General features: G+C 42.4%; 1 protein-coding gene across 10 annotated transcripts in view; it reads right to left on the bottom strand.

Annotated features, from left to right (window-relative positions):
- LOC142560220 (neprilysin-1-like) overlaps positions 1-26361 on the bottom strand; it is a 38598-nt gene extending 12237 nt beyond the window's left edge. The window contains exons 1-13 of one of the 10 annotated variants that reach the window (XM_075672159.1): positions 26211-26361; positions 24564-24662; positions 21720-21761; positions 20544-20705; positions 18154-18234; positions 16164-16372; positions 11611-11805; positions 9872-9958; positions 9630-9760; positions 8622-8847; positions 5302-5400; positions 4307-4384; positions 1042-1154 (exon numbers count right to left, since the gene is read on the bottom strand). In XM_075672159.1, the coding sequence (XP_075528274.1) occupies positions 1042-1154; positions 4307-4384; positions 5302-5400; positions 8622-8847; positions 9630-9760; positions 9872-9958; positions 11611-11805; positions 16164-16372; positions 18154-18234; positions 20544-20705; positions 21720-21761; positions 24564-24654 (1514 nt within the window). In that variant the 5' untranslated portion in view covers positions 24655-24662; positions 26211-26361. Of the gene's footprint in view, positions 1-1041; positions 1155-4306; positions 4385-5301; positions 5401-8621; positions 8848-9629; positions 9761-9871; positions 9959-11610; positions 11806-16163; positions 16373-18153; positions 18235-20543; positions 20706-21719; positions 21762-24563; positions 24663-25326; positions 25548-26210 lie in introns of those variants that run through there. The other 9 variants (XM_075672163.1, XM_075672157.1, XM_075672158.1 and 6 more) reach the window with 9 other exon arrangements.
- Between the last annotated feature and the right edge of the window lie 678 nt (positions 26362-27039).

Here is a 27039-nt window from a genome sequence, read left to right as displayed (position 1 = left end):
GCGGTACAATTCATTGCTAATAATTTCACTGCAAAACCGGGCGAATACCGGGAGCATTGTGCGTGATGAGCACATCTTCAATATGTTGGCGTTAGGTTCACACGCCACTTTAGTGGATTGTACGTTACTCTCGATATTTTACTAGGATCAGTTTTTTAGTGTACCATTGTAGCGTACGAAGTTTGCCATGACAAGAAGTAATATGCTCGCAGGACGTCGTACCAAAAGATTTCGCTTTGTTCTTGCTTCTTCAGTTTAAGTCTTTCCAGTAAAATTTTCCGTTTGTCTAAGAAAAATGTGCACTAAATGTACGCTTTGACATTGAAGTGAAATACAGATATTTTGTGCATCAGAATAGAAAATTAGGCGTGGAAAGCAATGGTGACGTACGCCTAGTTAACGTTTTCATACACGATAGGTTGTTTGAAGTTTTATTCAAATGCACACACCTTTACTTGATAACGGAGAAATACACAGATGTGTTCGGTGGATTACGAGTGCATTGAGACTTCAAGCACGTAGAGAAGCGATGTACACCGCCTGTAGCATTTCGCCTCTACCGGCGGCATCTAGATCCAAAAACCACAGTTCAATGCATGATGACCGAATGAGCGAGTGATTAAATGGTGAACCAATGAGTCTGAGCGTTATTTTTCTGCAGCCTTTTTTAGTGATTAGATGGTGTAGTTCTCAGCATAAATGTGCGTCCTTTTGCTAACTACCGGGTGTACCTTGGCAATTCACCGCGCCTCAGATTCACTCTTCGAATTTGAAGCCTTGGATTACATCTCAATATTAGAGCGGGTCATTCACCTTTTAAATTTTGAGTTTACTTTGGCTTTATTAAACTACCGTGAAGTTAAACACAAATTATGCAGGATACAAGCGTCTTAGGAGGATTATGCTCTTTAATTACTCTGTACGTAAACCTTGAAAGATACAAGCAATAGATAATTTTTATTGATTAAATACTGCCAAAACGTTTGCTTTACGAATTTATGTATGGGGGAAGGGGATGCAAAAATTATGTTCATAACTTACTCTGCATCTTTGTCGTATGGTTTTCGCAGCTTCAGCAGTTCCTGTTTCCAGTTGTTTTGTGCTATTGAGTACATCATCTCTCCGTAGGGTGCATTGAGCGACAGTTTCGGTACCTGCAGTAGATAATCGTCGGGGAATACTTGCGTGGACATCAGAAATATCCACATTTTACAAAGCAGAATGTCTTGAGATACGGCTACCTGTCTGAATTTGCGCTTAAATCCACGTAATCTAGCCTGCGCACAGGCTAAGTAGCCAAGGCGCATGCATATAGTCTCTTTGCTCATTTCATTGCTCGAATATTTATCATCATCATCAGCATCAGCATCAGCCTGATTACGCCCACTGCAGGACAAAAGCCGCTCCCATACTCCTCCAACTACCCCGGTCATGTATTAATTGCGGCCATGTCGTCCTTGCAAACTCATTAATCTCAGCCGCCCACCTAACTTTCTGCCGCCCCCTGCTACGCTTCCTTTCCCTTGGAATCCAGTTCGTAACCCTTAATGACCATCGGTTATTTTCCCTGGTCATTGCATTTCCTGCCCATGGCCATTCTTTTTCTAGATTTCAACTAAGATGTCATTAACTCGCGTTTGTTCCCTAACCCAATCTGCTCTTTTCTCATCCCTTAACGTTACACCCATCATTCTTCTTTCCATAGCTCGTTGCGTCGTCCTCAATTTAAGTAGGACCCTTATCGTAAGCCTCCAGGTTTCTGCCCGTACGTGAGTACTGGTACGACACAGCTGTTATACACTTTTCTCTTGAGGGATAATGGCGACCTGCTGTTCATGATCTGAGAATGCCTGCAAACGCACCCCAGCCCATTCTTATTCTTCTGACTATTTTAGTCTCATGATTGGGATCCGCTGTCACTACCTGTCCTAAGTAGATGTATTCCCTTACCACTTCCAGTGCCTCGCTACCTATCGTAAACTGCTGCTTTCTTCCGAGACTGTTAAACATTACTTTAGTTTTCTGCAGATTAATTTTTAGACCCACCCTTCTGCTCTGCCTCTTCAAGTGAGTGAGCTTGGATTGCAGCTGGTCCCCTGAGTTACTAAGCAAGGAAATATCATCAGCGAATCGCAAGTTACTAAGGTATTCTCGATTAACTATTATCCCCAATTCTTCCCAATCCAGGTCTCTGAATACCTCCTGTAAACACGCTGTGAATAGCATTGCAGAGGTCGTAACTTCCTGCTTGACGCCTTTCTTTTTTGGGATTTTCTTGCTTTCTTTGTGGAAGACTACGGTGGCTGTGGAGCCGCTATATATATCTTTTTCGAATATAATTCTCGAATATGCTCGAATATTATTATAACGCAATTGTAGCTATTCGGTGCATATTAGTCGCCAGAATTCTTGTGCAAAATGATGAAAACATAAATCGGAAGTGGTAACAACCTATGTTGAATTTTAAAAGCGCGTCGCTAATGTGTACGAAAAATGCAGGCCTTTGCATATTACCTCACAAATGCTGATTTGAATCCGCAGACACTTCTTAACGAGTAAGCTGAAAGGTTTTACTCAACGAGCCTCGGTATTCATTGACAATGCTCATCTGCATCGTTATTCAAATCTGGTAACCTCAGAACGCGATTTCTGGGAAGACACTCGAACTGCGGTTAGGAATAACATTACGTTAGGCATGCTTAATCTCTGCTACGTTCGAACGTTAGACACCACGAGAGAGAGTGACTATTTCGAGGTACCGTTTTACTGGTGACCGAGTTTTAAACACAGTAATATGGTACTTGCATGTAAACTGAGGTTAACATTTCCATAAAATTAAACCATGCCTAAGTGACTGCTGTACTTGATTCACGTAGGACCGCGCACCCAAATATAAAACCTATATGTCCCGAACGCCGTGCATATGAACACTGACCGGCGCAAGCAGGTGTGTCCACTGCGCATTTGTTAATGATGTGTCAGTAGCCTCCGGCTGATGCTCAATGACCGGAGGCTACTGACACACCACTGCAGAGCCACTATCCCACCGGGGGCGGGAACTAGGTAGCACGTCAGTGAATGATATCGATTACAACCCAATTCGTTTGTGCGATGACACTGAAGCCACAGTTCTGGGACCTGAATATTGAGGCTCTCCTACTGCTGCAACTGCACGCCGAATACTTGGGCCACGAATACCGTGAGGGGCTAGAAGACTCGTAATTTGTTTAACGCCATTAAGCTAAATAAGTATTCTTTTTAGTGCTGCCAAGAATAAAGGAAGAGGACGGGAAAGCGTGGCAGTTTTGATCGGGAATAAGCGGCACGTACTACGATTATTTCTTTCTTGAAGACTTCTCTATTCCCATCTTTTCTAAACTGATGTGTCCGTCAGTGCTTTCCGCTGCATGTACAGTGGTAACACAAGTCGTCATCATGCCGTCTCATCACTTGCACTCTGGACATCGAAGTCAAATCAAGCCATTTTTTAGTAAATATGGTGAATGCTCACACTGAGCTAAAAGCTACAAGTAGCTTGACTCTGGCCCAAAATACCTTGCATCAAGGAAAAGGATCTTTATGCCACCTCTACTTTTAGTTATTTCTTATTTAGTTGTTTATTAGGCATTTATTGCTTCAGCAAACCAGCATAGCATGGCTTCAGCCACACATTAGTACCAGTATGCTAATCTGTTCTGCGTAGTCGAGCAAGAAATCGTGACCTAACAAGTGCATATACATTGTAAGCTCAGACGTATCTCTAACGTACACAGACCTGATAATGAAAAGACACATAAGATTGCAAAGTTGCATTACCTCAGTATAACTGGTGTCCCATACTAACGTCCGAAAATGTGCGGAGCGTAGATATAACTGCTTGCGTAGTTTAAATATTGCCACTTGAACTAGTGCGCCTGCAACATTCGTGGATTACATCAAAACGCAGTAGCCACTCCGCAATGGCACAGGATTTTCGCTTGGTAATTTACGTAAGAATCTGACCTCTGCACTGATTGTTACAGAATCAAAATTTAATTGAGCAGTAGTCGGTAGACGCAGACATATTTGCGATACGCAATTAGGAAAAACTACCGATGATCACTTGGAAACCATTTAGCAAGTTCAAACGCAGTGACAATCTTCTTACACATGTGCGCACGCAAGCGACGGAGTGCAGCGTTACTTAGCTGTCAGTTGTGAAAACATTAACAGTGACTGAAGCGTCGCAGGAGAGAAACGCAACCAGTTTTATTAGAATGACTGAGTGTTCACCAAATTTGTAGTATTAGAATGACTGGGTACTCACAAAGTTGTAAAGGTTCTCAATGTAGGTTGTGTTGAATAGCCAGTTAGGATATCCAATCTTGGTTCCCATTTTCGACAACTGTAAAATGAGGAAGGGGAACTTAAATATAAGTGTTGTTTGCATAAGAACTGCTTTGTGTATGCGTTACTTCACCATTTATACACTTTCCACGACAGCAGTAGTTTTGATGCAGTGCGAAAGGACGAAGATGTAGAGGAGATAAAGAGGATGAGTGCTGTAAACTGTTATTACAATCCAAGAAGCGATGTTCGCTTCATAAGAAAGGTTAATCCGGTCACTTTCAAAAGAGACCTCTGTACAAGAGACAGGGCTTGGTATAAGTTTTCGTTTTTTCGTCCAGCATCGAATTTGTGTGACCAAACCAGCTCGCATGGCTTTCGATCCTACAGCACCAATCATCTACGAAGATGATACAAAAATTTTAATAACATTCCTTTTGATTCTTCACAATACAATTTTCTGGGACAACACACCCGCTTCACATGTTGCTTGTTTAGTTGGTACTGATGGTTAGTACCATGGAACGTTTGGAACAATCTGTAGATGAGAAATAGAATACGTAGGACTCAAATGAAGATAACATTCGATTTCTAAGGAAATGTTACGACATATTCTTGTCTGGGCTACAAATATTAGCGTGAATGCAATGCTGAAACTCACCGGCAGGTAAGAGCTTGAAAGTACTTACGTAGCCATGACTGTCCACTTTGATTAGGCGGAAGTAAGTTATCTGAGGTGAACTGATATTAATAATTTTTTTCTGAGTTCAATGGGGAACTCATTTGAAATATTACTACTTACCGGTTCCGGCTTTATGCAGTACGCGAGGCTACTAGCGATAGTTTGGAATGAAACGCCCAAAAAAATTCGCGCACATGCGCACAAAAAAAGGCTAAATGTTGTCAGAAAACAGAAAGTTACGCTGAGAGTACTGGGTTCTCCAATGTTTTCGCAGTCATAATAGAGCAACGCACCTTTGTCTCTGCTGCAGCTCTAGTCTTGTTATCCATCCATTTAAGTGTGTGGAGGGATTCATTGAAGGCAGCCATGATTCTTCTGGTAAGGTCTTCTACCTGGAACGATCATGAGCTATGTAAATGTTTGTGGGTATGAATTCATTGGAAGGTGCTCCCCCTGTATATTTCAATGGGCTCCTCTCACTATTCCAATTCGGCCATTGCTGCGGTGTGTCAGAATTCCATCTAATTTCATGAAATTGTAATAAACGGAAGCTGAATAACATAACGGGCTGCTGTGAGCCAAATGTTCTTGACTTCAGCATAATGCTTTTAGGGCCTATAGAAGACAGTTCTTACGCAAACATAAAAAAAAAACACTTCACGTCTGATCGCGCTAATCTGCTTAGCATAAGTAGCTCGCGCTACTTATGTTAAATTTGGCAATGGTGTTTGTACATAATTTGAAAGTGCTGGTATAAGTTTCTTTTTATATGTAACAAAAAGAAAATACACATTCAATACGTATAGCTCGTTTTCGAAGAGCGTGGCTTATCTTCAGTATCGGTCTCTAAGTTTGCACATTCCATACTCGGGGGTGGACACTTTAGTTCTTCAAGTCGATGGCTGATAAGGACATCATGCAGATCTAACACACTGTTCGGAATTTATGTGAAGTAAGGCTGCAGTAAAATGGTTAATAAAGTCCTATATGTTTGCTTCTTTTGATTCTTGCATCTTTGCCATACAAGAAACTGCTGCGCGAGCATGTGCTCTCGCGTATCCGTACTATGCAATGTGACAACTCTTAGACTGCTTCGTATTACTTCTTATTTATTTTAATCTACCTCCTGCTTCTTGGTGGATTGTTTCTTGCGGGTTCGTTCGTGTTCGAACGTTAAAAGTATACGCGCTATTGTGGATTTATGGTTAAGATAGCATGCATATAAAGGTTTGCTTTGTTAAGGAAATTGTGCTTTTGAGGACGTTTCGCTCTTTTAGTGAGGACGTTTAGACATGATTTGTTTTATCTTGAGGAATTATGTAAGAAATGAGGAAACCAGCATGAATACTTGTGATGGTATTAAATATAGTGTGGCCCCTTTTTGTGAGCTATTCGAAAAGGCAGCAGCCAGAACCCATGGCCATGAAAATTGGGAAGGGTTCGCGAAAGCTTCGATCTAATACTAGGAATGAGCGGCTGCCCGAAGCAAATGTTCGGGAAGTTGTCACTTTAAGGAAGCCAAAGCCGTTTGTTTTTTGACAGTATATGAGAAGTTCAGCTGCTGTTTAGGGTTGAATACTGATTAGAAATATAGGGTCACTATGAATCGTCAGTTTGTTTAAATGCGAAAGCTTTTAGCTAACTTAGCGGGAACGTCTTACGCAAAGTATAATAGTATTGTAAAGTGAGACCTTTAAGTGGCTCGTTGCAATGGAATCTACCCAAAAAATTCCGTGTTTAGTTTAGTGAGACAACAAATATCATCAGAAATTGCTTATACCCCCGTAAGCAATATGGCTGAACATGAATGAAGAAAGGATGAAATAAAGAAAGAACGAAAGAAAGAATGAATGAGAGACGGGAAAAAAAGAAAGAACGAAAGAAACTTTAGGTAATGCATCAAAAATATACGGGCCTAGATTTTTTTTCATTTTTAGGCACATCGATTGGAAATTATTGGAAGAGTCCAAGCTCTCACTGCATTAAAAGCTCGCGTGTTTCGTTTCGTTGAGCAAGTCGATCTACAGCGCCATATGTTTACTTCACACTGCGGCTCGTTATGTGTTACAAGAAGTCCGACCCCTCCAATCGTATAATCTCATGCATCACCACGTTTGAAGCAGGTTGTCAACTTCACGTGTTACAGGAGTATAACATGCTGCTGAACTTTTTTTGAAAGCACGAAATGAACATCTAATGTCTACTGATGCTGGTAGAGGATTCTAGTTTGTTTCTTTGAGCGTTGATAATATTTCAGGATCTTCGACGCTGTTGTTAATTTTCTTACAAAGAAAACGCTCCTGATATGCGTTTGAGATATTTTCGAAGAGCCAGGTTAACTGTGATCGGCGTTAGTTCATTACATTTGTGATTAAACCTTGTGCAAAGCTGTCAAGCTACAAGCCATAATACTAGAGCCTCCCTAAATAAAATTTTACTTGTGCTATATATATATATATATATATATATATATATATATATATATATATATATATATAATACATTACAGGCCCTATGGGGGCATTTTGTAAGGAGGTTACAAAATCAAGGCAAAAAAGAAAAGAGTAAGCAGCCTTCTAAAGTATAATACACTTTAGAAGGCTTTAGAACATGGGACACCCTGTATATATATACAGGGTGTCCCATCTAACCTTAGCCATAGTTTAAGTATATGCAAATGCCACGTATCTGAACAAAACAAAAGTAATGTTGTTGGCCGTCGCTTGGAGATACCCAAACTTTTTTTCAGTCCCTCTAATTCGATAATTCGTGTTAATTAAATATGGAATATATTAGTTAATTAAGTTCTCAAATATTATAATTAGATGAAAAGGGTCAATGAGGAAATTTTAGAGTGACATGAAAAACACCTGATAGAGCTTTATTGTTGCTCAATACGTGCTACAGAAAAGTGTTTTTTCGAGCGTGAAAGAAGCCCGGAAATGCACGCGAACTTGCCGCGCGACTCGCCGCGCGAGGCTCTTTGTGTGTGCTCGCGAGCTCCTTTCCCGCTCGGAAATGCTTTTATGTAGCACGTATTGAGCAACATAGTGTTGTATCGCGAGTTTACAACGTCTGTCTACAATTTTCCCTTTGGCACTTTTCATCTGATTATAACATTTGAGAATTTGCCTAATTTAGAGTAAATATCTAATTAGGTGGAATGAAAAAGTTCAGTATCTCCAAGCGACGGCAAACAACATTATATTTGTTCTGCCCACATACTTGGCATTTGCATATTTTAAAACTCTGCATGAAGTTAGTGGGAAACGCTGTATAGCGACGATATTCACAACTTACGTATTACTCAACGACATGTTCACGCGCATACTTATATTTTTTTTTTCACATATGCGATAGGAGCACAAAAGCAAGCAGTTGACATCTCCTGGCCAGAAAATATGATTTTTTTGCTGTTAAAAAGCTTCATACTAATAGCTGTGCATGGTTGTCTCCATCCCATGGATGTTTTGTTGGCACTAGGTTTTTGTGGTGTGGTTCGATTATGTTAATTGAACATGTACAGGCTTCTGTGGCTGTCTGAACAAAATTGTAGCTGTGGAAGTGCTGTCATGAAGAAATGGCTGCTTCTTTCATGCGCATTTTATCTTACCTCTTCCTTGGCCTTTCCGCTAAATTTGCGTTGCACGTAGAGGTAGCCTACACTCTCGGCCATCGCATCGTTAACCTCGTCGACGCACAGTTGCCACCTTGGCTTTTCAACACGCACTCCGGCTTTCACTTTACGAAGCTCTAAAGAAGCATTCCGGAATTCTTGGGATCCTGTCGCAGCCCATTTGAGAATGCGACGCAGGCCAGCGTAGTTGTACAATGTGTCACTGCAAACAAAGTTCCATGGTGATGTATTTCTTTGTGCAGGAGATATGTAACTAGACCATACACTCTTTAGATGACTGTGCTTTTCAAATGTTCCTACATTTTAACTATTCATATGAAATATTTTCTTGTAAACAGATTGTTTACATGACAATGCGGTCCTGGAACTCCTTCCACAATTAATTTATCTTAGTTTTTGGGATAGAGATGGGTAACGCTTATTGCTGACTAGCATAATAAACTCTTTCCTGATCAAAACATGCACCTTACCCCCACCCCACCACTACGAAGCTTTATCATGGACACCTTAAATAACGTAAAATTATTCGAATGTTTATTTAATGAAATCGTTTCCGTGATCCTTTAAACACTTAGAGCATTCGTAATAAATACATGTAGCTGCGTACTACTTATTTGCAGAGAGAGCTTAGAACGTTGAGAACCTCTCTTTCAAGGTAGTCAGAAAATATCCCTACAAGACGCGAGACTTCAGATGAAATGTATTTCTCTTTGGCCAGACATTCGTCACGTAAGAGAAAGTAATATGTGGTGGTGTTCAACGGGGCTGTGGCACTCTCAAGCATTCGTCAACGTGAGACCTTGTTCTGTTGTTCTCAGGTCATAATGCTTCTGAGAATATGCGGGAAGGGGTAAAGTCTTACACACTTGCAAAATACAATATGTGTTCGTTTAACTTTGGGAAAATTGGGTATAGCAGCCATTCCAACATGCTCGACGTTTTAACTAATCTGTAGTTCAATACGCAAGTTGTTTGTTCACTTACGTGTCGGCGCATTTTAGAAATTCATTCAGTTTTTTGTAGTACTCAAGAGCAAAGAGTTCAACAGTCTCATTGTGTGCCAACGTAATGTTTACTCGACAGAATTCATTCTGAAGTAAGGCCCGAATAGGTACCTGAAAAAGAGAATTGCAGCCATAAGTTTGATGAATGAAATCTGTCACAAACATTTGGAGCGCGCTATATTTTTATGCTATCTCATGGCACAGCACTGAGTGGCGGCTTACGTAAGAGAAGTTTCTTTCCAGTTCATCAATGGTGGTTCTGTGATAAAGCTTTATCAAGTCTCTCCTCTTTTCAGGAGGTGCTGTCATCTGGAAAAAAGCAAAAAAAAAACCGAGTTGACGCCTGAAAGTGCTATGAACCCATAAACAGTCTACGTTTTACTCGTGCTCTCAGAGGGCAAATTTCTTCATTCACAAGCAAGACATTCACAACAGAGCAGAAAAGCAACTTCTTTACTGGGAAACGTACATAGAAAAAAAAAGCCTTTATTATGCGCCTGGACTAAAACACAGAATGAATTGCATGACTGCATTCTACAAACTGGCCGTTTGTACAGTTTTGTGTTAACATTAGTAGATGGAAATCTGTGCGATTGTGGCTACCTGTGGCGCCGGCGTGCTCTTAGGGCCGCATGGTACTGAAGCCCAGTATACATGAATTTATTAAAGATTCGTACTTTTTGGCTGGATATTTTATTGCAGCTTCTTATTTTTGTATTTTGGAAGGTAAATTTTCAGTAATTATTCGTCGGACCTCGTGAATTACTCGTAGATTTGTGGTTATGTCCATTGTGTAGCTTTAGTATATGAGGAAACAGTAGAATAATGTCTTGCTTGAAAAAATATCATGAAAAAATATACTTGTTGATAAATTCACCGTAGCCTTGTGACCGGATAGCCATCCGATAGCTCACATAGCATAGTGATCATTGCGAGGAGCTGATAATATCAAATTTGATCCCTCAACTATTGCACATTCTTGGCCAACTGGGAAACTTTCTGAGAAAGACTTAGGGTTTTGTTTTTTATATTCTTCTGATGCGCAGCGAATAGAATTTGTTTTCGTTAAGCATTTTGCTTTTTTTAGGATTGCTGCATGAGTATTTTGCCATATCGTGTGTAGTTGCGATAACGTTGCCTATATTCAACGACACCCATACGCCTATTCATTCGTTTCATTCAAATAACGCCACAAAAATGAAGTGGCGGTGGACATTGAAACGCTTTGTATATGTGACATAATAAAAAAATGCAAAACAAGCACAAAAAGAAGACTCGGAAAGCAGTTAACAAATTTGAATAAGTAAAGAGCAAGGCGCAATAGACCAGGACAGAAGAAGAACAAGAAACGACAGGACTGGCGCCCAGTCTTGTCGTTTGTGCTCTTCTTCTGTCCTAGTCTATTGCGCCGTGCTCTTTACTCATTCAAGCATGAACCAGCTAGCCCAAGCAGTAGTTCTACTTAAAAAATTTGAAGTTTGCTATCAAATCATTGTCCTGTCAAATAATGGAATCCTCAAAGGGCATAAGAAGCTTTAAATTGTGGTTGATGCCAGTGGCAGCTTTTCAATAACTTATTTAGGTGTAAAAGGATGTGATGATAATCGCTAACCTTCTTTTACGAGCAACATCGCTGATGGCTCGGAGACGCAGGCATTGCCGCAGACATCTCTGTAATGTTTCTAATATTTGTTTTTCCTCGATGAGACTGAGCGAAGCATTCACGCACCTGCCCATCCCTCCATATTTGTAGCGGCTTGACGAAGGCTTTTCTTAAGTGATCGCTGTTAGTAGGCTAACCATTCGTTCAAACAACGCTCGTTCGACAAGAAGTGCAAAAACTCGTGTAAGAACTAGTGCATTGGGTCAATCTTGATATAGGCTCTACATGTTTGCTTGCGGACGGACTGTTTAGTACGGGAACATTTCAGAAGATATTGGATCGAAGAATGCAATCTTACATTTGCCAACTTTCTTTCAAAAGCCAGAAGAATGCCGGAAAGTTCGCTGAGCTCGCTGTCAGTAAGGTTGGGCTTCATGAACTTCATTGCCACTTCTATGACCTTCTTGTAAGCAGCAATGATTGGCTTGCTGTAGTTTGTTGTTTGATTAATGAGCTGGTTTCTGCCCACCGCCGAGAATGCAAGCTGATCAAGCTGAAACAAAAAAGTTTGAACGCAGGTGGTCAGCGCGCGTTGCAGGGGGTACACAAATGATCGTACGAGGCCCACATTTTGAAGTTTTGTCGGGCGAGAGCAGTCCTATATGGTAGATACAACAAAGTGAGGTAAATATTGTTACGTTAGTTTATAATCCGCTAGAAAAACCTTTAATGGCAAGAGATTACTAAGCAGTGAAATATCACTTAATATATCTAAATCGGGAAAAAAGCACGCTTAGTTATACCTTAATTGTACTTTGTACTGGTATCTCTGCTGAAATCAAATGCATTTTAGTAATCTATGAAAGCCCCATAAGGAGGTAAATTGTGCTCCGCAGATTTCTTAGTTGCCTGATTGACGAAACGGATGTGATCCGCTGAAAAGGCCTTCTACAACAGATCACATCCATATCGTCAATCACATTATTGAAAATCTGCCGAGTACATCCAACTTCTTTATATGGGTTTCGTTCATTACGAAAACAAATTTGATTCAGCAGCCATGGCGGCATTGCGTATTCACCGTATTGGAAACATACGGAAATATCTTAGTAAATGTTTATAAAGACGTACGGCTACCTTAAATCATTACAAAGAAAGTTAAAAAAGAAATGCATATAACGGCATCAGTCAAGGACACACAGTTTATTCAACGCTATTGACTCTATGCTTAGAAGTACTGAAGCACTATGAAGGATTAGGAGGTCAACAAAACCGGTAATATGTCAGCAACCTGCTATTTGCAGGTGACATTGTCCTCTTTAGCAACGCTGGGGATTAATTGCAACAAACGATCGAGGGCTTTATCTGAGAAAGCGCAACAGTAGTGTTGATGACTATTAGGCCGAAAGCAAATGTAATGTTGAATTGGCAGTCAGCGTCTGGAATATGTGGAAGGGTAGGTATATCGAGGTCCAAAACTCGCAGGCTACCCTGATGATGAAAAATGAACTTCACAGAATTAAAATGTGTTGGTGCGCATACGGCACGCATTAGCAATTCCCGCTATCACTGAAAGAAAACATTACCGGTATAATTGAAAGGGTACAATTATTGCACTCAGCCTGTAGCAACGTATGGCGCAGACACTTGGAAAAGAAGCTTGATATCGGCAAAGAAGCTTAATAAGAAGGAATGCGCAACGAGTGATGGAACGAAAAATGCTAGTTGTAAATATTAAGATAGAGGAAGGCAGTGGCGTTGGATTATCAAACATGGCCAGCTAATATTAGAGACTTAAAGCCCTGCGAGCCAGCGGACCTGCGTAGACGCCACTGCGCATATTGTACCACGCACGCGTACTGGCGTCTACGCTGGCCCGCGGTGCTCGCTGAGCGAACACTCTCTAGTCTACTTGTCATTAGACTTACAAAATGAAGGTGGGCAGGCCTTCTAATGCATAGAATAGAGAACTGGAAGTGCAGTCGACAAGCGCACGTCGTGGGGTGAAATTAGCATATTTGCAGGTCCAGCATGGAATGATCTATAGAGCAATACAGAGGTAATTTAAGATCGCTGGGTTAGCCCGTTGTTCCTACAGTGGAGATGAAAATAGGCTGAAGAAGATAGCGACTTGTAACTAAACGTCTCTAGTTCCTTCATCCTAATATCAGCTTAACTTCCTATTGAAAAATCTATATGCCCTAGAACTCCCACATCCAATAATCCGATATAAAACGATAACCTTTTTTTTCCTATATATATGATGTCACGGAATATAGGAGTTATAGGGAATACGGTGTTTCTCAGTCGGGCTGTTTCGTTTATGTTTTGGTGAAGAGCGCTGTTCCTGCTTAGCGATAATTTGCAAGTTGAGACCACACGACTCCCGACTAACACATCTTCACAGAGAAACTCTCAATCGACGTAAGTATTTTGAGCTCAATCACACACATGCCATTCATGACGAAGCAAATACCACATTGCAACGGCCACTAAGGCTGTATGACTGTATGATGACGCCTCGACGACAATGGAATAGCGACGACAGCATGACGACAATGGCAGGCCAACACTGCAATCACTACGACAGAATGAAAATAATGAAACGACCACAGCGGAATGACGACCACACCGCCAGAACAACAGAATGGCATGACTACATAATGACAATGACAGGATGACATTGGAATCACTACTACAAAATGGCGATTAAACAGCCACGACGGCATGACGATGACTGCACAATGACGGTTCACTAATGGCAATGGCATGACAGCGACAGAATGAGGACATTTTGACTACGGTAGCTTGTCGGTCATGTGATAACTATTCTGAGACGCTATGTTCTACGCGTTCGAAACGCTGACGTTTGGTTTTGTCTTATTGTCCCAGCTGCACCAGTATCGCGACCTAGGCCAATATAGGCCGATCGCGTGAGGCGATACCGAACGTCGGCTTTTCTAACGCGTACAAGATGGCAACCCTGGAGTGACGACGATGGTAAGACACGACGGCCTGACGACAACATGATGCTGATGGTGGAATGATACTCACGGAGTAATGAAGGGAATAAGGAGCTGGAATGTGCGCGATGACACGACGACAATGGTATGACGATACTAAAATGATTGCAGTGGTATTGCCACAATGGCCTCCGACGATGGCTAGACGACCATGGGAATTAAGGCAAAAACAGAATGGAACGACCTCGACTGCATGATGATGCAGAGAAAATGTCGTGACGACGAAATGACGACCCCTTATTTGCGAAGTTTGACTGACGGCGATGGTATGACGAAGACGTATTTGGAATGACGACGGTGGAATAACAATATCATGATGATGCTAACGTGATTACAATGGTATGACGGGGGCGGCGTGACGACAATGATATGACGCTGCTAGAATGACAGTGACTGACTGCGACGGACTGGTGACCATGGCGCGATGACAAAGGCATGACGATAGTATGACGACAGTGGAATAATTATGGCAACACTATGATGGAAAGACGTCGACGGCATGATGGCGACTTTGTGGCGACGGTGAAATAACGACACTAGCATGACGACGACAGCATGACAAGGACGGCGCGTTTGTGTTGCAGCTCACGTCCGCACTCAAGGGCTTCACTTGCCACTGCGAGCCACCTCAATTAACCCTATATCCGGGGTTTGCAATATGTCTGGCGCCCGCCAATCGTCCAAGGAATAAAACCAGAAGCGCGCAGAGATGACAGCGGTATGACGGTGATCGAGTGATGACATTACTTTCGATATGAACCCACTCATTGTGCATACCTGCAGCCAGTAGCAGCATCGCAAAAACTGACGGATGACGCAAAGAAAGCTTCGCTTTAATATGTTACATATCCAATGGTGGCATAGAGCCAAAATACCTAGGAACAACAGTGCAACGTTACCCTTAGACCATAGGCTGATCCTTCTAACGCAAACGTAATTCTCACCTTTACCACACTTTTCCGTTCGTGGCAACTGGCGATAAAGCGATAAACAAGGAGAGAGGAAGGTTTCAAAGAGGAATTTGGCGTGAGGATCACAAGAAAGCTCGCTTCGCCTATACGGCGACTCCCACATTGTTTGGGACCCGCATATATTGACAAGTGTTAATACTAGGCGATAACTTGGCTAGTTACAGCTCTTTAACCTCTAACTAGATCTATAGACGCTTTTTTCTGCTTTTAAATCCCGTCTCAGTGTGGCTGCTTCAACCAGCGGTTATCTACCGCAGTAGCTCTGTGGTTATGGCCACGCAAATCTCGAAGTTATAGGGTATCATAGGTTTTGCATTCAGTGGACGCCAAATGCGAAAACGCTCCAGTACTTAGCTTAGGTGCATGTGAAGAAAGCCTTGGTGGTCAAATTTAATAAGGAGTTCCATAATACGGTGTCCCTTATAAGACTATGGTTTCGGCACCTAAATATCTCAGTGCTTTGATCATTTGGTTTTGCGACCAGCAGAACGCGCGACCTTAAGCGCCAGCATCGGGACGCTGCGGTCGCTACGGCGACGTTCTTTGTTAAATGCTCGGAACGACTGCCTGGGTACAAAAACTAGGGTTTGAAGGTGTGGGCCAGTCGGCGGGATGGCGATCAATGAAGCTTCTCCGTTCAGATTTTCCAATATGATGAATCCTCGAGCAAAAACGCGGACCCAAAGTGACAAGTGATGGGACCACAGGTGCAGAAGAAAAAGAAAGTTTTTTTGTCACTGTTCGTGTTCTTCTCCAGTCTACAGCGCGTTCTATGATTAACATTAAGCAAGTCTCCACACTTACTTTGCTTCCTTCTTGTCACACGTATTCAGTTTATCACGTCGAGCTTTATTTCTAAGGTTGTTTTTTTTTCTTTTAGCTAAGGATTATTTTCAACATTGCTGTTTCTACGTTACCTGAATGACGTAAGCACTAAGATTCTGGGAATCCCGTGAGACAGCAGACGAAAGGATCGTAGAAATTCTCGTCTGGATGAGGACGTCCGTGGGGTTTAGAGCGTCGGTTTTCTTACACTTGTCCTGGCGCGTTTTGGGCCACTGAGCGAGCCCAGAATCATTCATTATAGCAAGGACGACGTCATGTCTATCTTCGAGATCCGGAACAGCTGGAATGCGGAAAATGGAAAGTTGACGGCGAATACTAAACTGAGCAGCACAAACGAGAAATTTCACTTCTAAACAATGTGACGATAAATCGCCGTAGTATTTTGTGGTATTCACATCGCATCGTGCACAATGAGTCATAGCGTAGGTGTGAAAACGTTGGAGGTAACGCGGTCTTGCCATGTGCGAGGTATTTCCAGTACGTTGAATCTTACGTCATATTTTCAATATAATATTCAGCTTTTCTTAGCGCTGTCTTGTGTAGCCTCACTATCTTTACGTGCATGCAACAAAATAGGAAAAAAATGTTCATTTGTTAAAGGGTGGCGACTTAGCGTTCGTCTGGTCTTACGTTCTCCTGCTTTACTTAAATTGGCGCCTGTGTACCCTACTGCATAAACTAAATAAAAATCATGTAGGCCTGTTTGTTGGATGAAGTCTAGGAGTAGCCATTTTCGAGGACCATGAGTCCCGCGCCTTAGTCTGGTCGATTGTGATGGTAGCACAGGCCGCGTACGAAGGAGGTACGGAGCTCAAGAAAGCCCGGACTGGTCCTTAAGTGATCCGGACAAGTCTCCGAGCCTTGTCTCTGTAACGGGGGCCATACGAAAGGGATAGAGCAGTGGGAGGCTTCGCACCGGTCATTCAAATAGCCCGGATCGCAGGGCTGAAGGTGGCGCCTGTGTGGATTCTCTTCAGCTCAATCTCTTCTCAGTGAGTTAAGCCACCGGGAAAGTCCGATGCAGGCGGAAGGATAAGCGCATGTATGGAGCGCCGAAGTGATTTTTTGTGAAGGAGAAGGCTGTACCTTTGGCACAGACAGTGTACGGGCAGGACAGGTGCACGTATCAATAAGGTGATGGTCTGAGATGATATCTGGGAAGCCGGTGACATATCGTAGTGGAGCTTCAGGGCGTATCAGGGCTCATGTGCTCGTACTTCATATATTTTAAACTAGAGTAACAGTAAGTAGCATAGGTTAGTGAGGACTAGGATTCATCTCAATTTGAAGAGAGAAAGAGTAAAATTGGTCAAGAAGAAACAGGTCAACTTACAGGCAGTAAAGGTAAAAGCAGACAAATTTAGGCTGGTACTTGCCAACAAATTTGCAGCCTTGGAGCAGAGGGAGGATGATGACATAGTCAGTCAAGCTTCTCAGTGAGTTAAGGCGCCGGGTAGGTCCGACGCAGGCGGAAGGGTGAGCGCATGTGGGGGGCGCCGAAGTCAATTTTTGTGAAGGAGAAGGTTGTATCTTTAGCACAAACTAAGAAGCCGTAGTGGCTTTTGGACATCGACTGGATGGCAGGGGCCATCTGTGTCCAATTGGACCGATGCAGACCGAAGGGTCTACAGTACACGGACAGGACAGGTAGACGCGTCAATAAGGTGATGGTGTGAGAGCATATCTGGGAAGACGGTGACGTTTTGTAGTGGAGCTTCGGTATTAGGACTCATGTGCTTGTACTCCACATATTTTAAACTAGAGTAACAGTACATGGCTGAAAACGATTCATCATAAAACGATAAAAAAAAAGATTTGGTCTTCATTCATTTTGGGATTTCTTCAATAGCGCCATAACAAACCTTTGTAGGAAACTATTGTAGCGTGTGAAGTCGTGCCTCTACAGAAAAAGTGACGTAATATTTTCGCTGCTCACAATATACCTCAATGAATTGGCTGCGCGCACTCTGAATGTGAAAAAATTTCGCCAAAGGTTTATATAAAATGGTTCAGGGAAAAGGAGAAAGGTACCTGTCTCTAATGCATGAAACGTTTACTCACCGACGCAAGCGTTGTAGACAATGGCAGCCTTATCCGTTATATTCTGGTTCTCACAAACAAGGGTCATGTTCCCTAAAATATCTGCGGAAGAAAGAACAGAAATCGCTGTTCCTAAATCTCATTTTAAAAGTAAGCCAGTGTCACCCACAATGGTCGAGACATGAACGAAACTCATTGCGTTCCGTGCAGGGCTGAAGCTTCGAAATGGCCTTTGTTGCTGTAGAAATCATGGAAACAGCATATTATAAAATAATATATCCGGCTGCGTGCATTGTATTATTCAAAGTAAACGTAGCACGCAGCGGCTGCACAAGGTGGTCTCGTTCTCAAGTAATATTTAGTACGGTTATTTCTAATTTAATTGTCTTGAAATGTAGATCACTTAAAGCTAATTGTATATACTCACAACTTAGTATTAAAGTTATAATGCGGAAGCGCATTCTCCCTGTGATTCTTCATGTCGCAGCACTCTTTTGAAATGGCAGGTGAAGGAAGCGGCAGCCGAGGTTTGTTTAGAAGAGCGATAATGCTGTATGATTCTTCTAGCAAGAAGTACCTGCACTCGATCAAAAGCAACAAGATTTTCTTTACATTGCAAAGAACAGTTCGCTAAATCAATACTGCTTTCCCTTCCTTCAACTGCGTGAAATATATTACGTTAATTATAACTAAAACAATTGCGTTTGCACGCAATGATTTCTTCGCATCACACGGGCCGGAAGAAAATGAAAAGGAACTCAACGAATTCAAAATAATATTGAAGAATTGACGCACCCTTTAGCCTTTTAAGGAGTAAGTCTGGAGTTGAAAATTCTGGGGACACGGGCGGCACACAGCTGCATCCACCAGCATCCACCACCCCGTAATTTGATTCGCGTGAATTTTTCGAGAAGTTTTTTTTTTTCATTTACATTAGCATAAGCGTACTATTCTTCACTATACCATGCGTGCACCTGTGTGTCTATAGTATCGACCCATCACTACCCTCCGGTCTTCACACAGGTGCTCAGACGTTCTTCGTCGCCTGTGTACCCGTCATGTGAGCAGTGATGTCCGCGATGAACAACCGAGCCTCTCTTCCCACCCGGTTTCTGTGGCCGATGGCCTTCAACGAAGCAATTTCCAAAATTCGGCATCGCACATTAGGCACGCGTACATTTTGTGGATAATAAATAGACTGAGGCACCACCTCAAAGCCGCAAGATAAAACTCTTTGTCACCCATCACTTGCTGAAAAGTACTTTAAATGGCTAGTCTGAGAGCAGAAAATATGCCCAAATGAACATACTGTTAATTTGCCTTTGCGTACAGTGCGCGTCGAAAATCAGTTGTGGTTCGCAAAAGAAAAAGGGATGTTTTTTAAAGTTAGCTTTGTTGTCGATAATTGACACGGCAGTCAGCAGAAAATTGCCGCCAAGCACTGTTCCCGTGTTTTCAAACGTGACGTCTGTGAGACTGAGGCAAATGGTATGGCAGGCGAACTCGGTGCAGAGTTTATTACCCGGTCCCGATGCTGATTTTTATTTAAGTACGGTAGCCGTTCTCTCACCACGAAGAGTTTTTGCGCGCATGTGTCTATCAATTAATTTGCTCCGCCCTACAGCGTCACCTAGCGCGCCACCTATGATTATGTTCTCGCACCACACAATACCACAACCATGACACATGGTACCGTCGCCCCATTTGTGCTGGCTATAGCGTCGCCGCCAGGACACACATATGTATTGGGTAACTACCACTAGTCACTGGCGCTAGCCACTTTAATGCCACGAAGCACCAATTTTCTCACTTGTCTTAACTACAATGATTTTTACCACAACTGTTTGCGCCTCATCATGGAGTGCTTGATATTATTTCGTGTTCCTTGGCTGCATGTATCATGTCTTCTTCTCTATGGGAGGCAAGAGAATCTTACGAAAAAACTTTAGTGATTCTAACTGATAGTGAAAGTTGTAGATGTGTTTTATTTAGAAAGGCAGCTTTCCTGTACGTGTCCTTACTCTTTGTCCAAAGACGTATTTTGCTACGTATCGAGCGTAATCCACAACGCCATCATGATGCAGACAGAACAATGGCACAAAGAACCCGCGAGTTGTTTTGCCTCGCTGCTACCCATGATATATGCTAGCCTTCGTGGTCAGGCGTAAGTCTAACACCTGCTTATAATCGCAGGTGTTATTGCTGTCTGACTTCCCGCGAGTGTACACAGAAACCTTGAATTGTAAGGGGAAGAGGAGGAGGGATGGGGACACACGTAGTGCTTTTATTGTTTTGAAAGCATTGTTTTCAGCGTGTCTTGTTCCTTGGAACATGTGGGTTGGTCGCCATGTGGGAACATAAAACCTGCTTTAGCTTCGCAATAAATACGATGTAATAACTAGATGTCCTACCTCTGAGTGTCCCTCTGAGTTCATCGTCAAGGAGGATGAAAGTTCCCGTCACCGGCTTGCTCTCTGGTATCTTGTGTTTTGACATCCATCCACCGCAGGCGTATGAGTAGAAGTCGGTACATGGGTCGACGGACACATTGAGAGACTCATTGATCAGCCGGGCTGTGCCAGTGTATGTAGTAAAAACACACGCCATGTATGAAATCTTCATTTGGGAGTATATTAATAAATAACGTTATTGTATGTTGCAGTGGTTTGGCACGCATCTATGTCAATAAACAGAGGGTGTTCCATGCCTAGCTTATGTAAGTCTACCCACACTAGGAAAATTGTTTGTCATTGATCGGGTTTCTGCGAATTATTGCTTGCTTATTGAAGTGTTTTAGTCATTTTATGCACAAACGCTGTACCGATTTTCTTTGATGTGGAACAAATTCTTGACTATTGCCTATAGTCAAAAAGACTTCACATGTGGAAATAAAACTACCACCCAGCTTTAAAAAAGTAACTCTGGGCTTTGCATTACGTTTCTCGTGCTTTAATCGGCATTTTTGTGACATCAAACTCAGTGTACCCTATGAAAGATACGACATTACACGCTTAACACAATCTCACCTAAAATTGCTGGCAACTGGAGTAGAGCCAATAAAATTTTGCGAATAATTGGTTAACAGTCCAGCTGCTGGTATACTGAATAAATTTAAATACAAACAATAGAGGCAGATGGCTCGGCCTAGTACTAAGGATAACGATGGATTTTGGAACGCAGGCGATTGAGCGCTTGGTTTGGGGAAGTCGTCCCATCACCCAATATTCAGTGAAAATTTGGGAATGAAACATGTTTTCGTCATGTTAGTGCTTCAACTGCTGACCCCTTAGCAAAAGTTGCGACGAAAGAATATTGCATTGATTAGAAAGCATCTTAAAACAGACTTGAATTATTGCGAAGGGTTGTCACCCGAGAATAAACTTCGATTTACGAAAGCGACATTGAGCTGATGTTGCGAACAAGGAGAGGAAAATAAAAGATGAGCCAAGGGCGGAAAACCGTGCAGACGGGCTAATCCAGAATCTGTCATTTTGATCAGGCTTATCAGAGTTAGTGGCTTAGCTTAGGTAATCATGGTGATCTTATCTAGGAACACATGAATGTTATGATAGCGGAAAGTACATTACCTCGCTCGACGCACACAGGTGTGTCACAGACGTTGTAGGTTACTAAAGGAAAAAAATAGGACACATTAAAAAGGGAAGCACGTGTAGCGATATTTTCGTGGGTCAGACAGGACTCTGTTGAAATTTGTTTTTGCTACATTCCTAAAAAAGTGAACCACCCTGGTAATCTCTGAAAGGTAATATCTTTCACTTGATGGATAGCCGATAACTTCCAGGACTAGTTCCTCGTGCGGCTAAATATGCGCTCCTCACAGAGACACGAATGACTATTTCACTTGATGTCATTTCCCTCGAAAAAAGAAAAGTCATTGGAGAGGCGTAAAATTGCTACCGCCAATTAGGAGGAAAATTCATATCATACAAAAATTTGGACTGACGCTTCGAAAGTGCCGATGATGTCAAACATGTCATCGATCAAAAGTTCAGTGCAAGAAGGTAAAACTCCCAACATGCTTAAAAATTAAACATGTGGTGCAGCGTGGTCACGTGACCCCTAACCGAGCGTGCTCCATTGACTCGCGACCAAAGGAAGCGCTGGGATCCCCCTCCTGCAAAACGAGAACACAGATCTCGCACTTGCTGTAGCCTTGAAATAATCACGTGATCGCGGTATCCTAAGGCATTCCGTTTTTAAGTGGAAAAAGCAGAGTCGCAGGGGCGGGAGTAACAATCGTAAGGTCCATGCACTTTCGGGTTTGGTTTGTAGAGGCTCTGTTTTTGTGGATGTTCACTTCACAATACAGGTGTCTGATGTTATAAATTTAGGGCTGATAGGGTGAAAAATGAAGTTACTATTCTTTATTTTATTTATGTCCGGAGTTTAGTATTGGTGTGGGTGTCTCGATTTTCGCCCAAATAGGAAAAGTGCAGAGTGGTTTTCGACATGGTGCCAGTCAAGGAATACATCGTCTCTCCAGTCATCGACAGCGCCGTGCGAGAAAGAGAAAATTAACTCTATACAAAAGAGCACAGAAGCGTAGATGGCTCCTCCACTCTGCAATGGGTGCTCCCGCCAGTCCAACGGAATTAGCTGCCCTTTTCGCTCGGTGGATGGATCAGGTTAGCTGGTCTGTCGAGTCGGAGCTGGACAGGATTGCCTCCGATTGCCGCGTGGTGTTATGTGTTATAGGTGCAAGGTCTGGCTTGCTTGCGCAAGCCCGTACCATGTATTAACCAATGCGGTGACGAGTTTACGGCAATGTGAAAGAGCATGCAGGTGGTAGGCGGATACGTGAGACTCGTATGTGAGGTACCCAGATGAACAGTGGCAATGAGAACAAATAATGTAACGATGATTCTCTTCTTGGGTTCAAAGGTAAAACATTCCTAAGTTTTATTGCTCCGTTTGGAGAAATTTTCTTTATTTACTGCACTTTGGGCAGTTAAACGGCACCTCTTTGTGATATTCGAAAGGTCGAGTACATTTCGATATCCGCGCAGTTCTATCTCGGCCGTGTTCAAAATGGGCAACATGCCCAGTCAAGTCACTTCAAAGGTTTTCTTCTGGGCCCTGTGTCATCACCATCACTCCACTTTTTGTGAAAAGGTATTGGGAAAGTAAACATGTGTTATTATATTGTAACTAGCTGACTCCTTCAATAGGAGGCTATGCTGATTACCTTTTCCGCGCATTTCTGGATTTAGTATGTTAGATAGCACTGGCGGGATAGCAGGGATCATCAAAAGATAATCTGGAAGTTTGAGATATTCATAGGCATTTCCCTTCGCATTTGCAGCACATCACAGCACGATTACACGCGCTATGTTTTTCTTAGTCTCATGTGAAAATTTGGTTCAAGGGGACAGACCATAGTCAAGAAAAATTTCCATTGCTCTCGTCTCACATTAAACTCAACGGTGACATTCTTCTCTACGGTATTACGCTGGCACACAAAAGTGTCTACTGGTAAAGTGCAATGGTTGAAGTTCACGCATTGGAACACCTTCGCTAAAGCACACAAAATTCTTGATTTGTTGGTTGGTAACAGAAGGCATGTACGTATCTTTTCGAAACGTATTGTTGATGGGATCAAATATTCTTGCTCTTGTTTGTTTTGGGGGATATTAGTTGCTTTCATTTCTAAACGTATATATTTTGTTCGTTACCAAGCGTTCAAATCAAAAGTACCACACTATCTATCTTGAGGAGCAGATTTGTTGTTACGTCATTTGTAGACGATAGCTAAACAGCCTTGCAGGTGGCACATGGATAATCAAGGTAGGAAGTCAGGCCGTCACTGCATCAACTTGCATTATATGAGCACTAATATTTGTACTCTTGCTGGTGATAGGGCTTATGATAAATTATCCTTCCTTTATTGAATAAGTTAGGCCGTGTTTTATACACAATTCATGCCAAACATCATCATCACTATCAACGTTCCTATGCCATCTGTGGGACGAACAGCTTTGTGATCTCATCCCGCCCGCGGCGGCCTGATGTTGATAGAAGCGAAATGCGAAAACGCCCGTGTCCGGTACATTGGGGGAACGTTAAACATCCCCAGGTGGTCACAAAGAATTCGGAGTATACCCCACTTCGAACACGCCTTATAATCAAATCATGGTTTTGGCATGTAATATCCTAGAGCTCAATTCAATTCTGTGATCTACAGTTTTTCCTGTTTTGCTTCAGCCAGCCACATCTTACTCCAGCAAGTTCTATAATCTCAGCATATCCTCTGCTTCAATGAATCTCCCCTCCACTCGAATGCGTTTCTCTTGGTATCAGTTGCTATCGACACATCGCATGACTTAAAGCGTTGGACAAATAAGCATGAGCTAATGGCAGGAATTGCCGCTAGTGGCTTTACGGGAGTAGGGTGCCAAGGCTTTTCAACTTGCCTTTATGTTGCGTGTCTTTCGCTGGATCTGTAAGAACACAGAATGCCCATCCTAGCAGAAACCCCAGGCTTGCGAGATGTCGGACTTGCATAGCTTCTTCTAGGTGTAATGGGCGAAAAAAAATCATACAGTATGTTGATGTCACGTCCCTTATCGTATATCCCGAATTAATTAAAAGATGCAAGCGTAGCTTGTTTACGCAAAATCAAATGCTATGGGCCGATTCAAAGGATAGGAGCACGTAGAAAAGTGATTTGGAATTGACTCGCACAACTATTTGAATTTGGTACATCAAACGCCACGGTACGGGCGGAAAAGCTAAAAAGAAACTAGCAAAATACACTGAGGTAAAAAGTGTAATAAAATTCATCATGGCCCGGTGTAGCTTTTCCGACGGTCGAAGCCGAGCATTCCGAGTCGAAAACCTCCTATGTCCCACTGTAGAAACAGTTACCTCAACATTGATGTCATGGGACGCCGAAGAAGCATCGAGTTTGGAACAGCGGTGCTCACGAGATGTTGAAATTGAAGAACCAAAAAGAAAGCTTAGATAAACTCTTCAGCAGGCATCGTTCTTAAAAAAGGTTCTTCCATAAGCATAAAATGGCAATTGTTGACGTAATGAGAAAAGAAGATAAGAAAAATATGATAACTGCCGACATAGGTGAAAATGAGAATCCAAGCTAGCATGGCGAAACATGACACAACTAAACACCTCCAATCTCTAGTCAAATAGCAGAAAGAATGATATAGTGATAATTACCATCAGAGAATGTACTTCGCGCCACACACTTCGTTAATCGCACCCATGCTGTGCTCCATAAAGGAAAGTCTATATCTCAGCAGTACTTGTAGTCCGCTGCCAAAATACAGTTACCTTGTAGTTCTTTGACGCCCACTGTGGTCCCCGAAAAGCTTATCTGTTTGCAGTTCTGTGCACTGCATGACTCGGTCTTTTACTATTCCTCCTATTGTCATGGAATAATGTGAGCAAGTGCCTCCTCTCAAGTACTGTCTGCTTTTTTTATACAGCGGAACAAACACAAGATGAGGCGAAAAGAAATGCCCAGGTGGCACGAGAAACGAGAAGCTGTGCAGAAACAGTGATAAATTTAAATTTACATACAATGAGCAAAAATGCATAAAACGATCAGAACCTCTCGGGAAAGGAAATGTTTTGTAAGGGTCCACTATGAGCATGTTGCGTAGGAGAGCACAGATGGTTGGTCTAACGTTCTAGCTTTCACTTGAATACAGCCAATGTGTTCGAAAGGTCACTTTTTTAGCAACTGCTTTCGTACCTAAATTCCATTTGTCAGTATTTCAGTGCTAAACCAGAGCGTGAAGCTCATCGGTGGCATTCGTTCTCCGAGAGTAAGGCCGTCCTTTTCTGTTTTGTTATACCTTGCGCGAAAGGTAGGCTTCTTCGAGTTTGCTTATATTGAAGTGGTGAAATATGTGTTTTCGTTCTGTCTCGTATAGGCAACTTTTTTATTGTTGCTAGAAAATTGTTTCACATAAAAATGTAGTTATTGCTCAAACACTGTTACTAGCCGATATTCCGACGTATGCAACGAAAATTATAAAATTGGGGGCCACATCTTGGCGCCAAAATCATTCATCTATTACGTAACAAACAAAACTCACTGTCTGAAGCGTCCCTTTACTTTCTGCAGTCTGGATGCGCTTGGCCGTAGTTTGTAACACGATGGGAGTTTAGAGTAGAAATCTTTTGTGATATACACCAATAAGGTCTTGCCACAAGCGTCTACAAGATAGGAATCAGGCGGTTACCGCTGTACAGATAAGGGAGCTCACGTACATTACCATTATTTTACGAAATGTCGTGTCTCAGAGCAGTGCCACTTTTTGAAGTCACCATAATGAAAGCTGAGTTTCCGCTGCCATTTGAAAACAATAATACAGTATAGTTCGTGAACAAAAGCACTTCTAAGAAAAATCAATCAAGAGCTCTCTTCACAATATAAGGGGTAGATATTCTCTCTACGCTGTCTTCTTCTACCAAAGGTTTTTTTTAACGGAAAAAATATTTTTATTCATTTTGCTTGTGTAATACTGCTGCCTTTTGGCAGTCTGCGCAGGAGTGGGTAACTTTGATGTAGTCAGCTGCGGCGTCGGCGTCAGCTGGTGTTTGTGTGTTGCGCACCCGAGCGCACGTGAGTTGGACCCTCCCACGTCTAACCGTGCGCAGCTTAGCCGTGTCAGGTGGAAAGGGGCTCCGGGAGTTTGAGCCAATGCTCGTTGCTTCTACCTTTATGGACCCTTGGTGGAGGCAACGGACCTCTTTGGCCTTTGCTTCACGTAAACGGCATCCACGGACTGACCTACTCGGGAGAAATCGGTAGTTGCCTTTTCCTGTCTCTCACCTCTGTCCAACCTTAGTCTTTTTCTCTCCTTTTAGATCTTTCCTGTCTTCTCGTCCCTTCGTTTTATTTCCAATCTTTTAGGCAGCAAG

Source organism: Dermacentor variabilis, chromosome 10 (assembly GCF_050947875.1).
Source record: "Dermacentor variabilis isolate Ectoservices chromosome 10, ASM5094787v1, whole genome shotgun sequence".
Lineage (NCBI taxonomy): Eukaryota > Metazoa > Arthropoda > Arachnida > Ixodida > Ixodidae > Dermacentor > Dermacentor variabilis.
The sequence above is the reverse complement of the archived record's forward strand: the minus strand, read 5'-3'. Positions and strand labels throughout refer to the sequence as shown.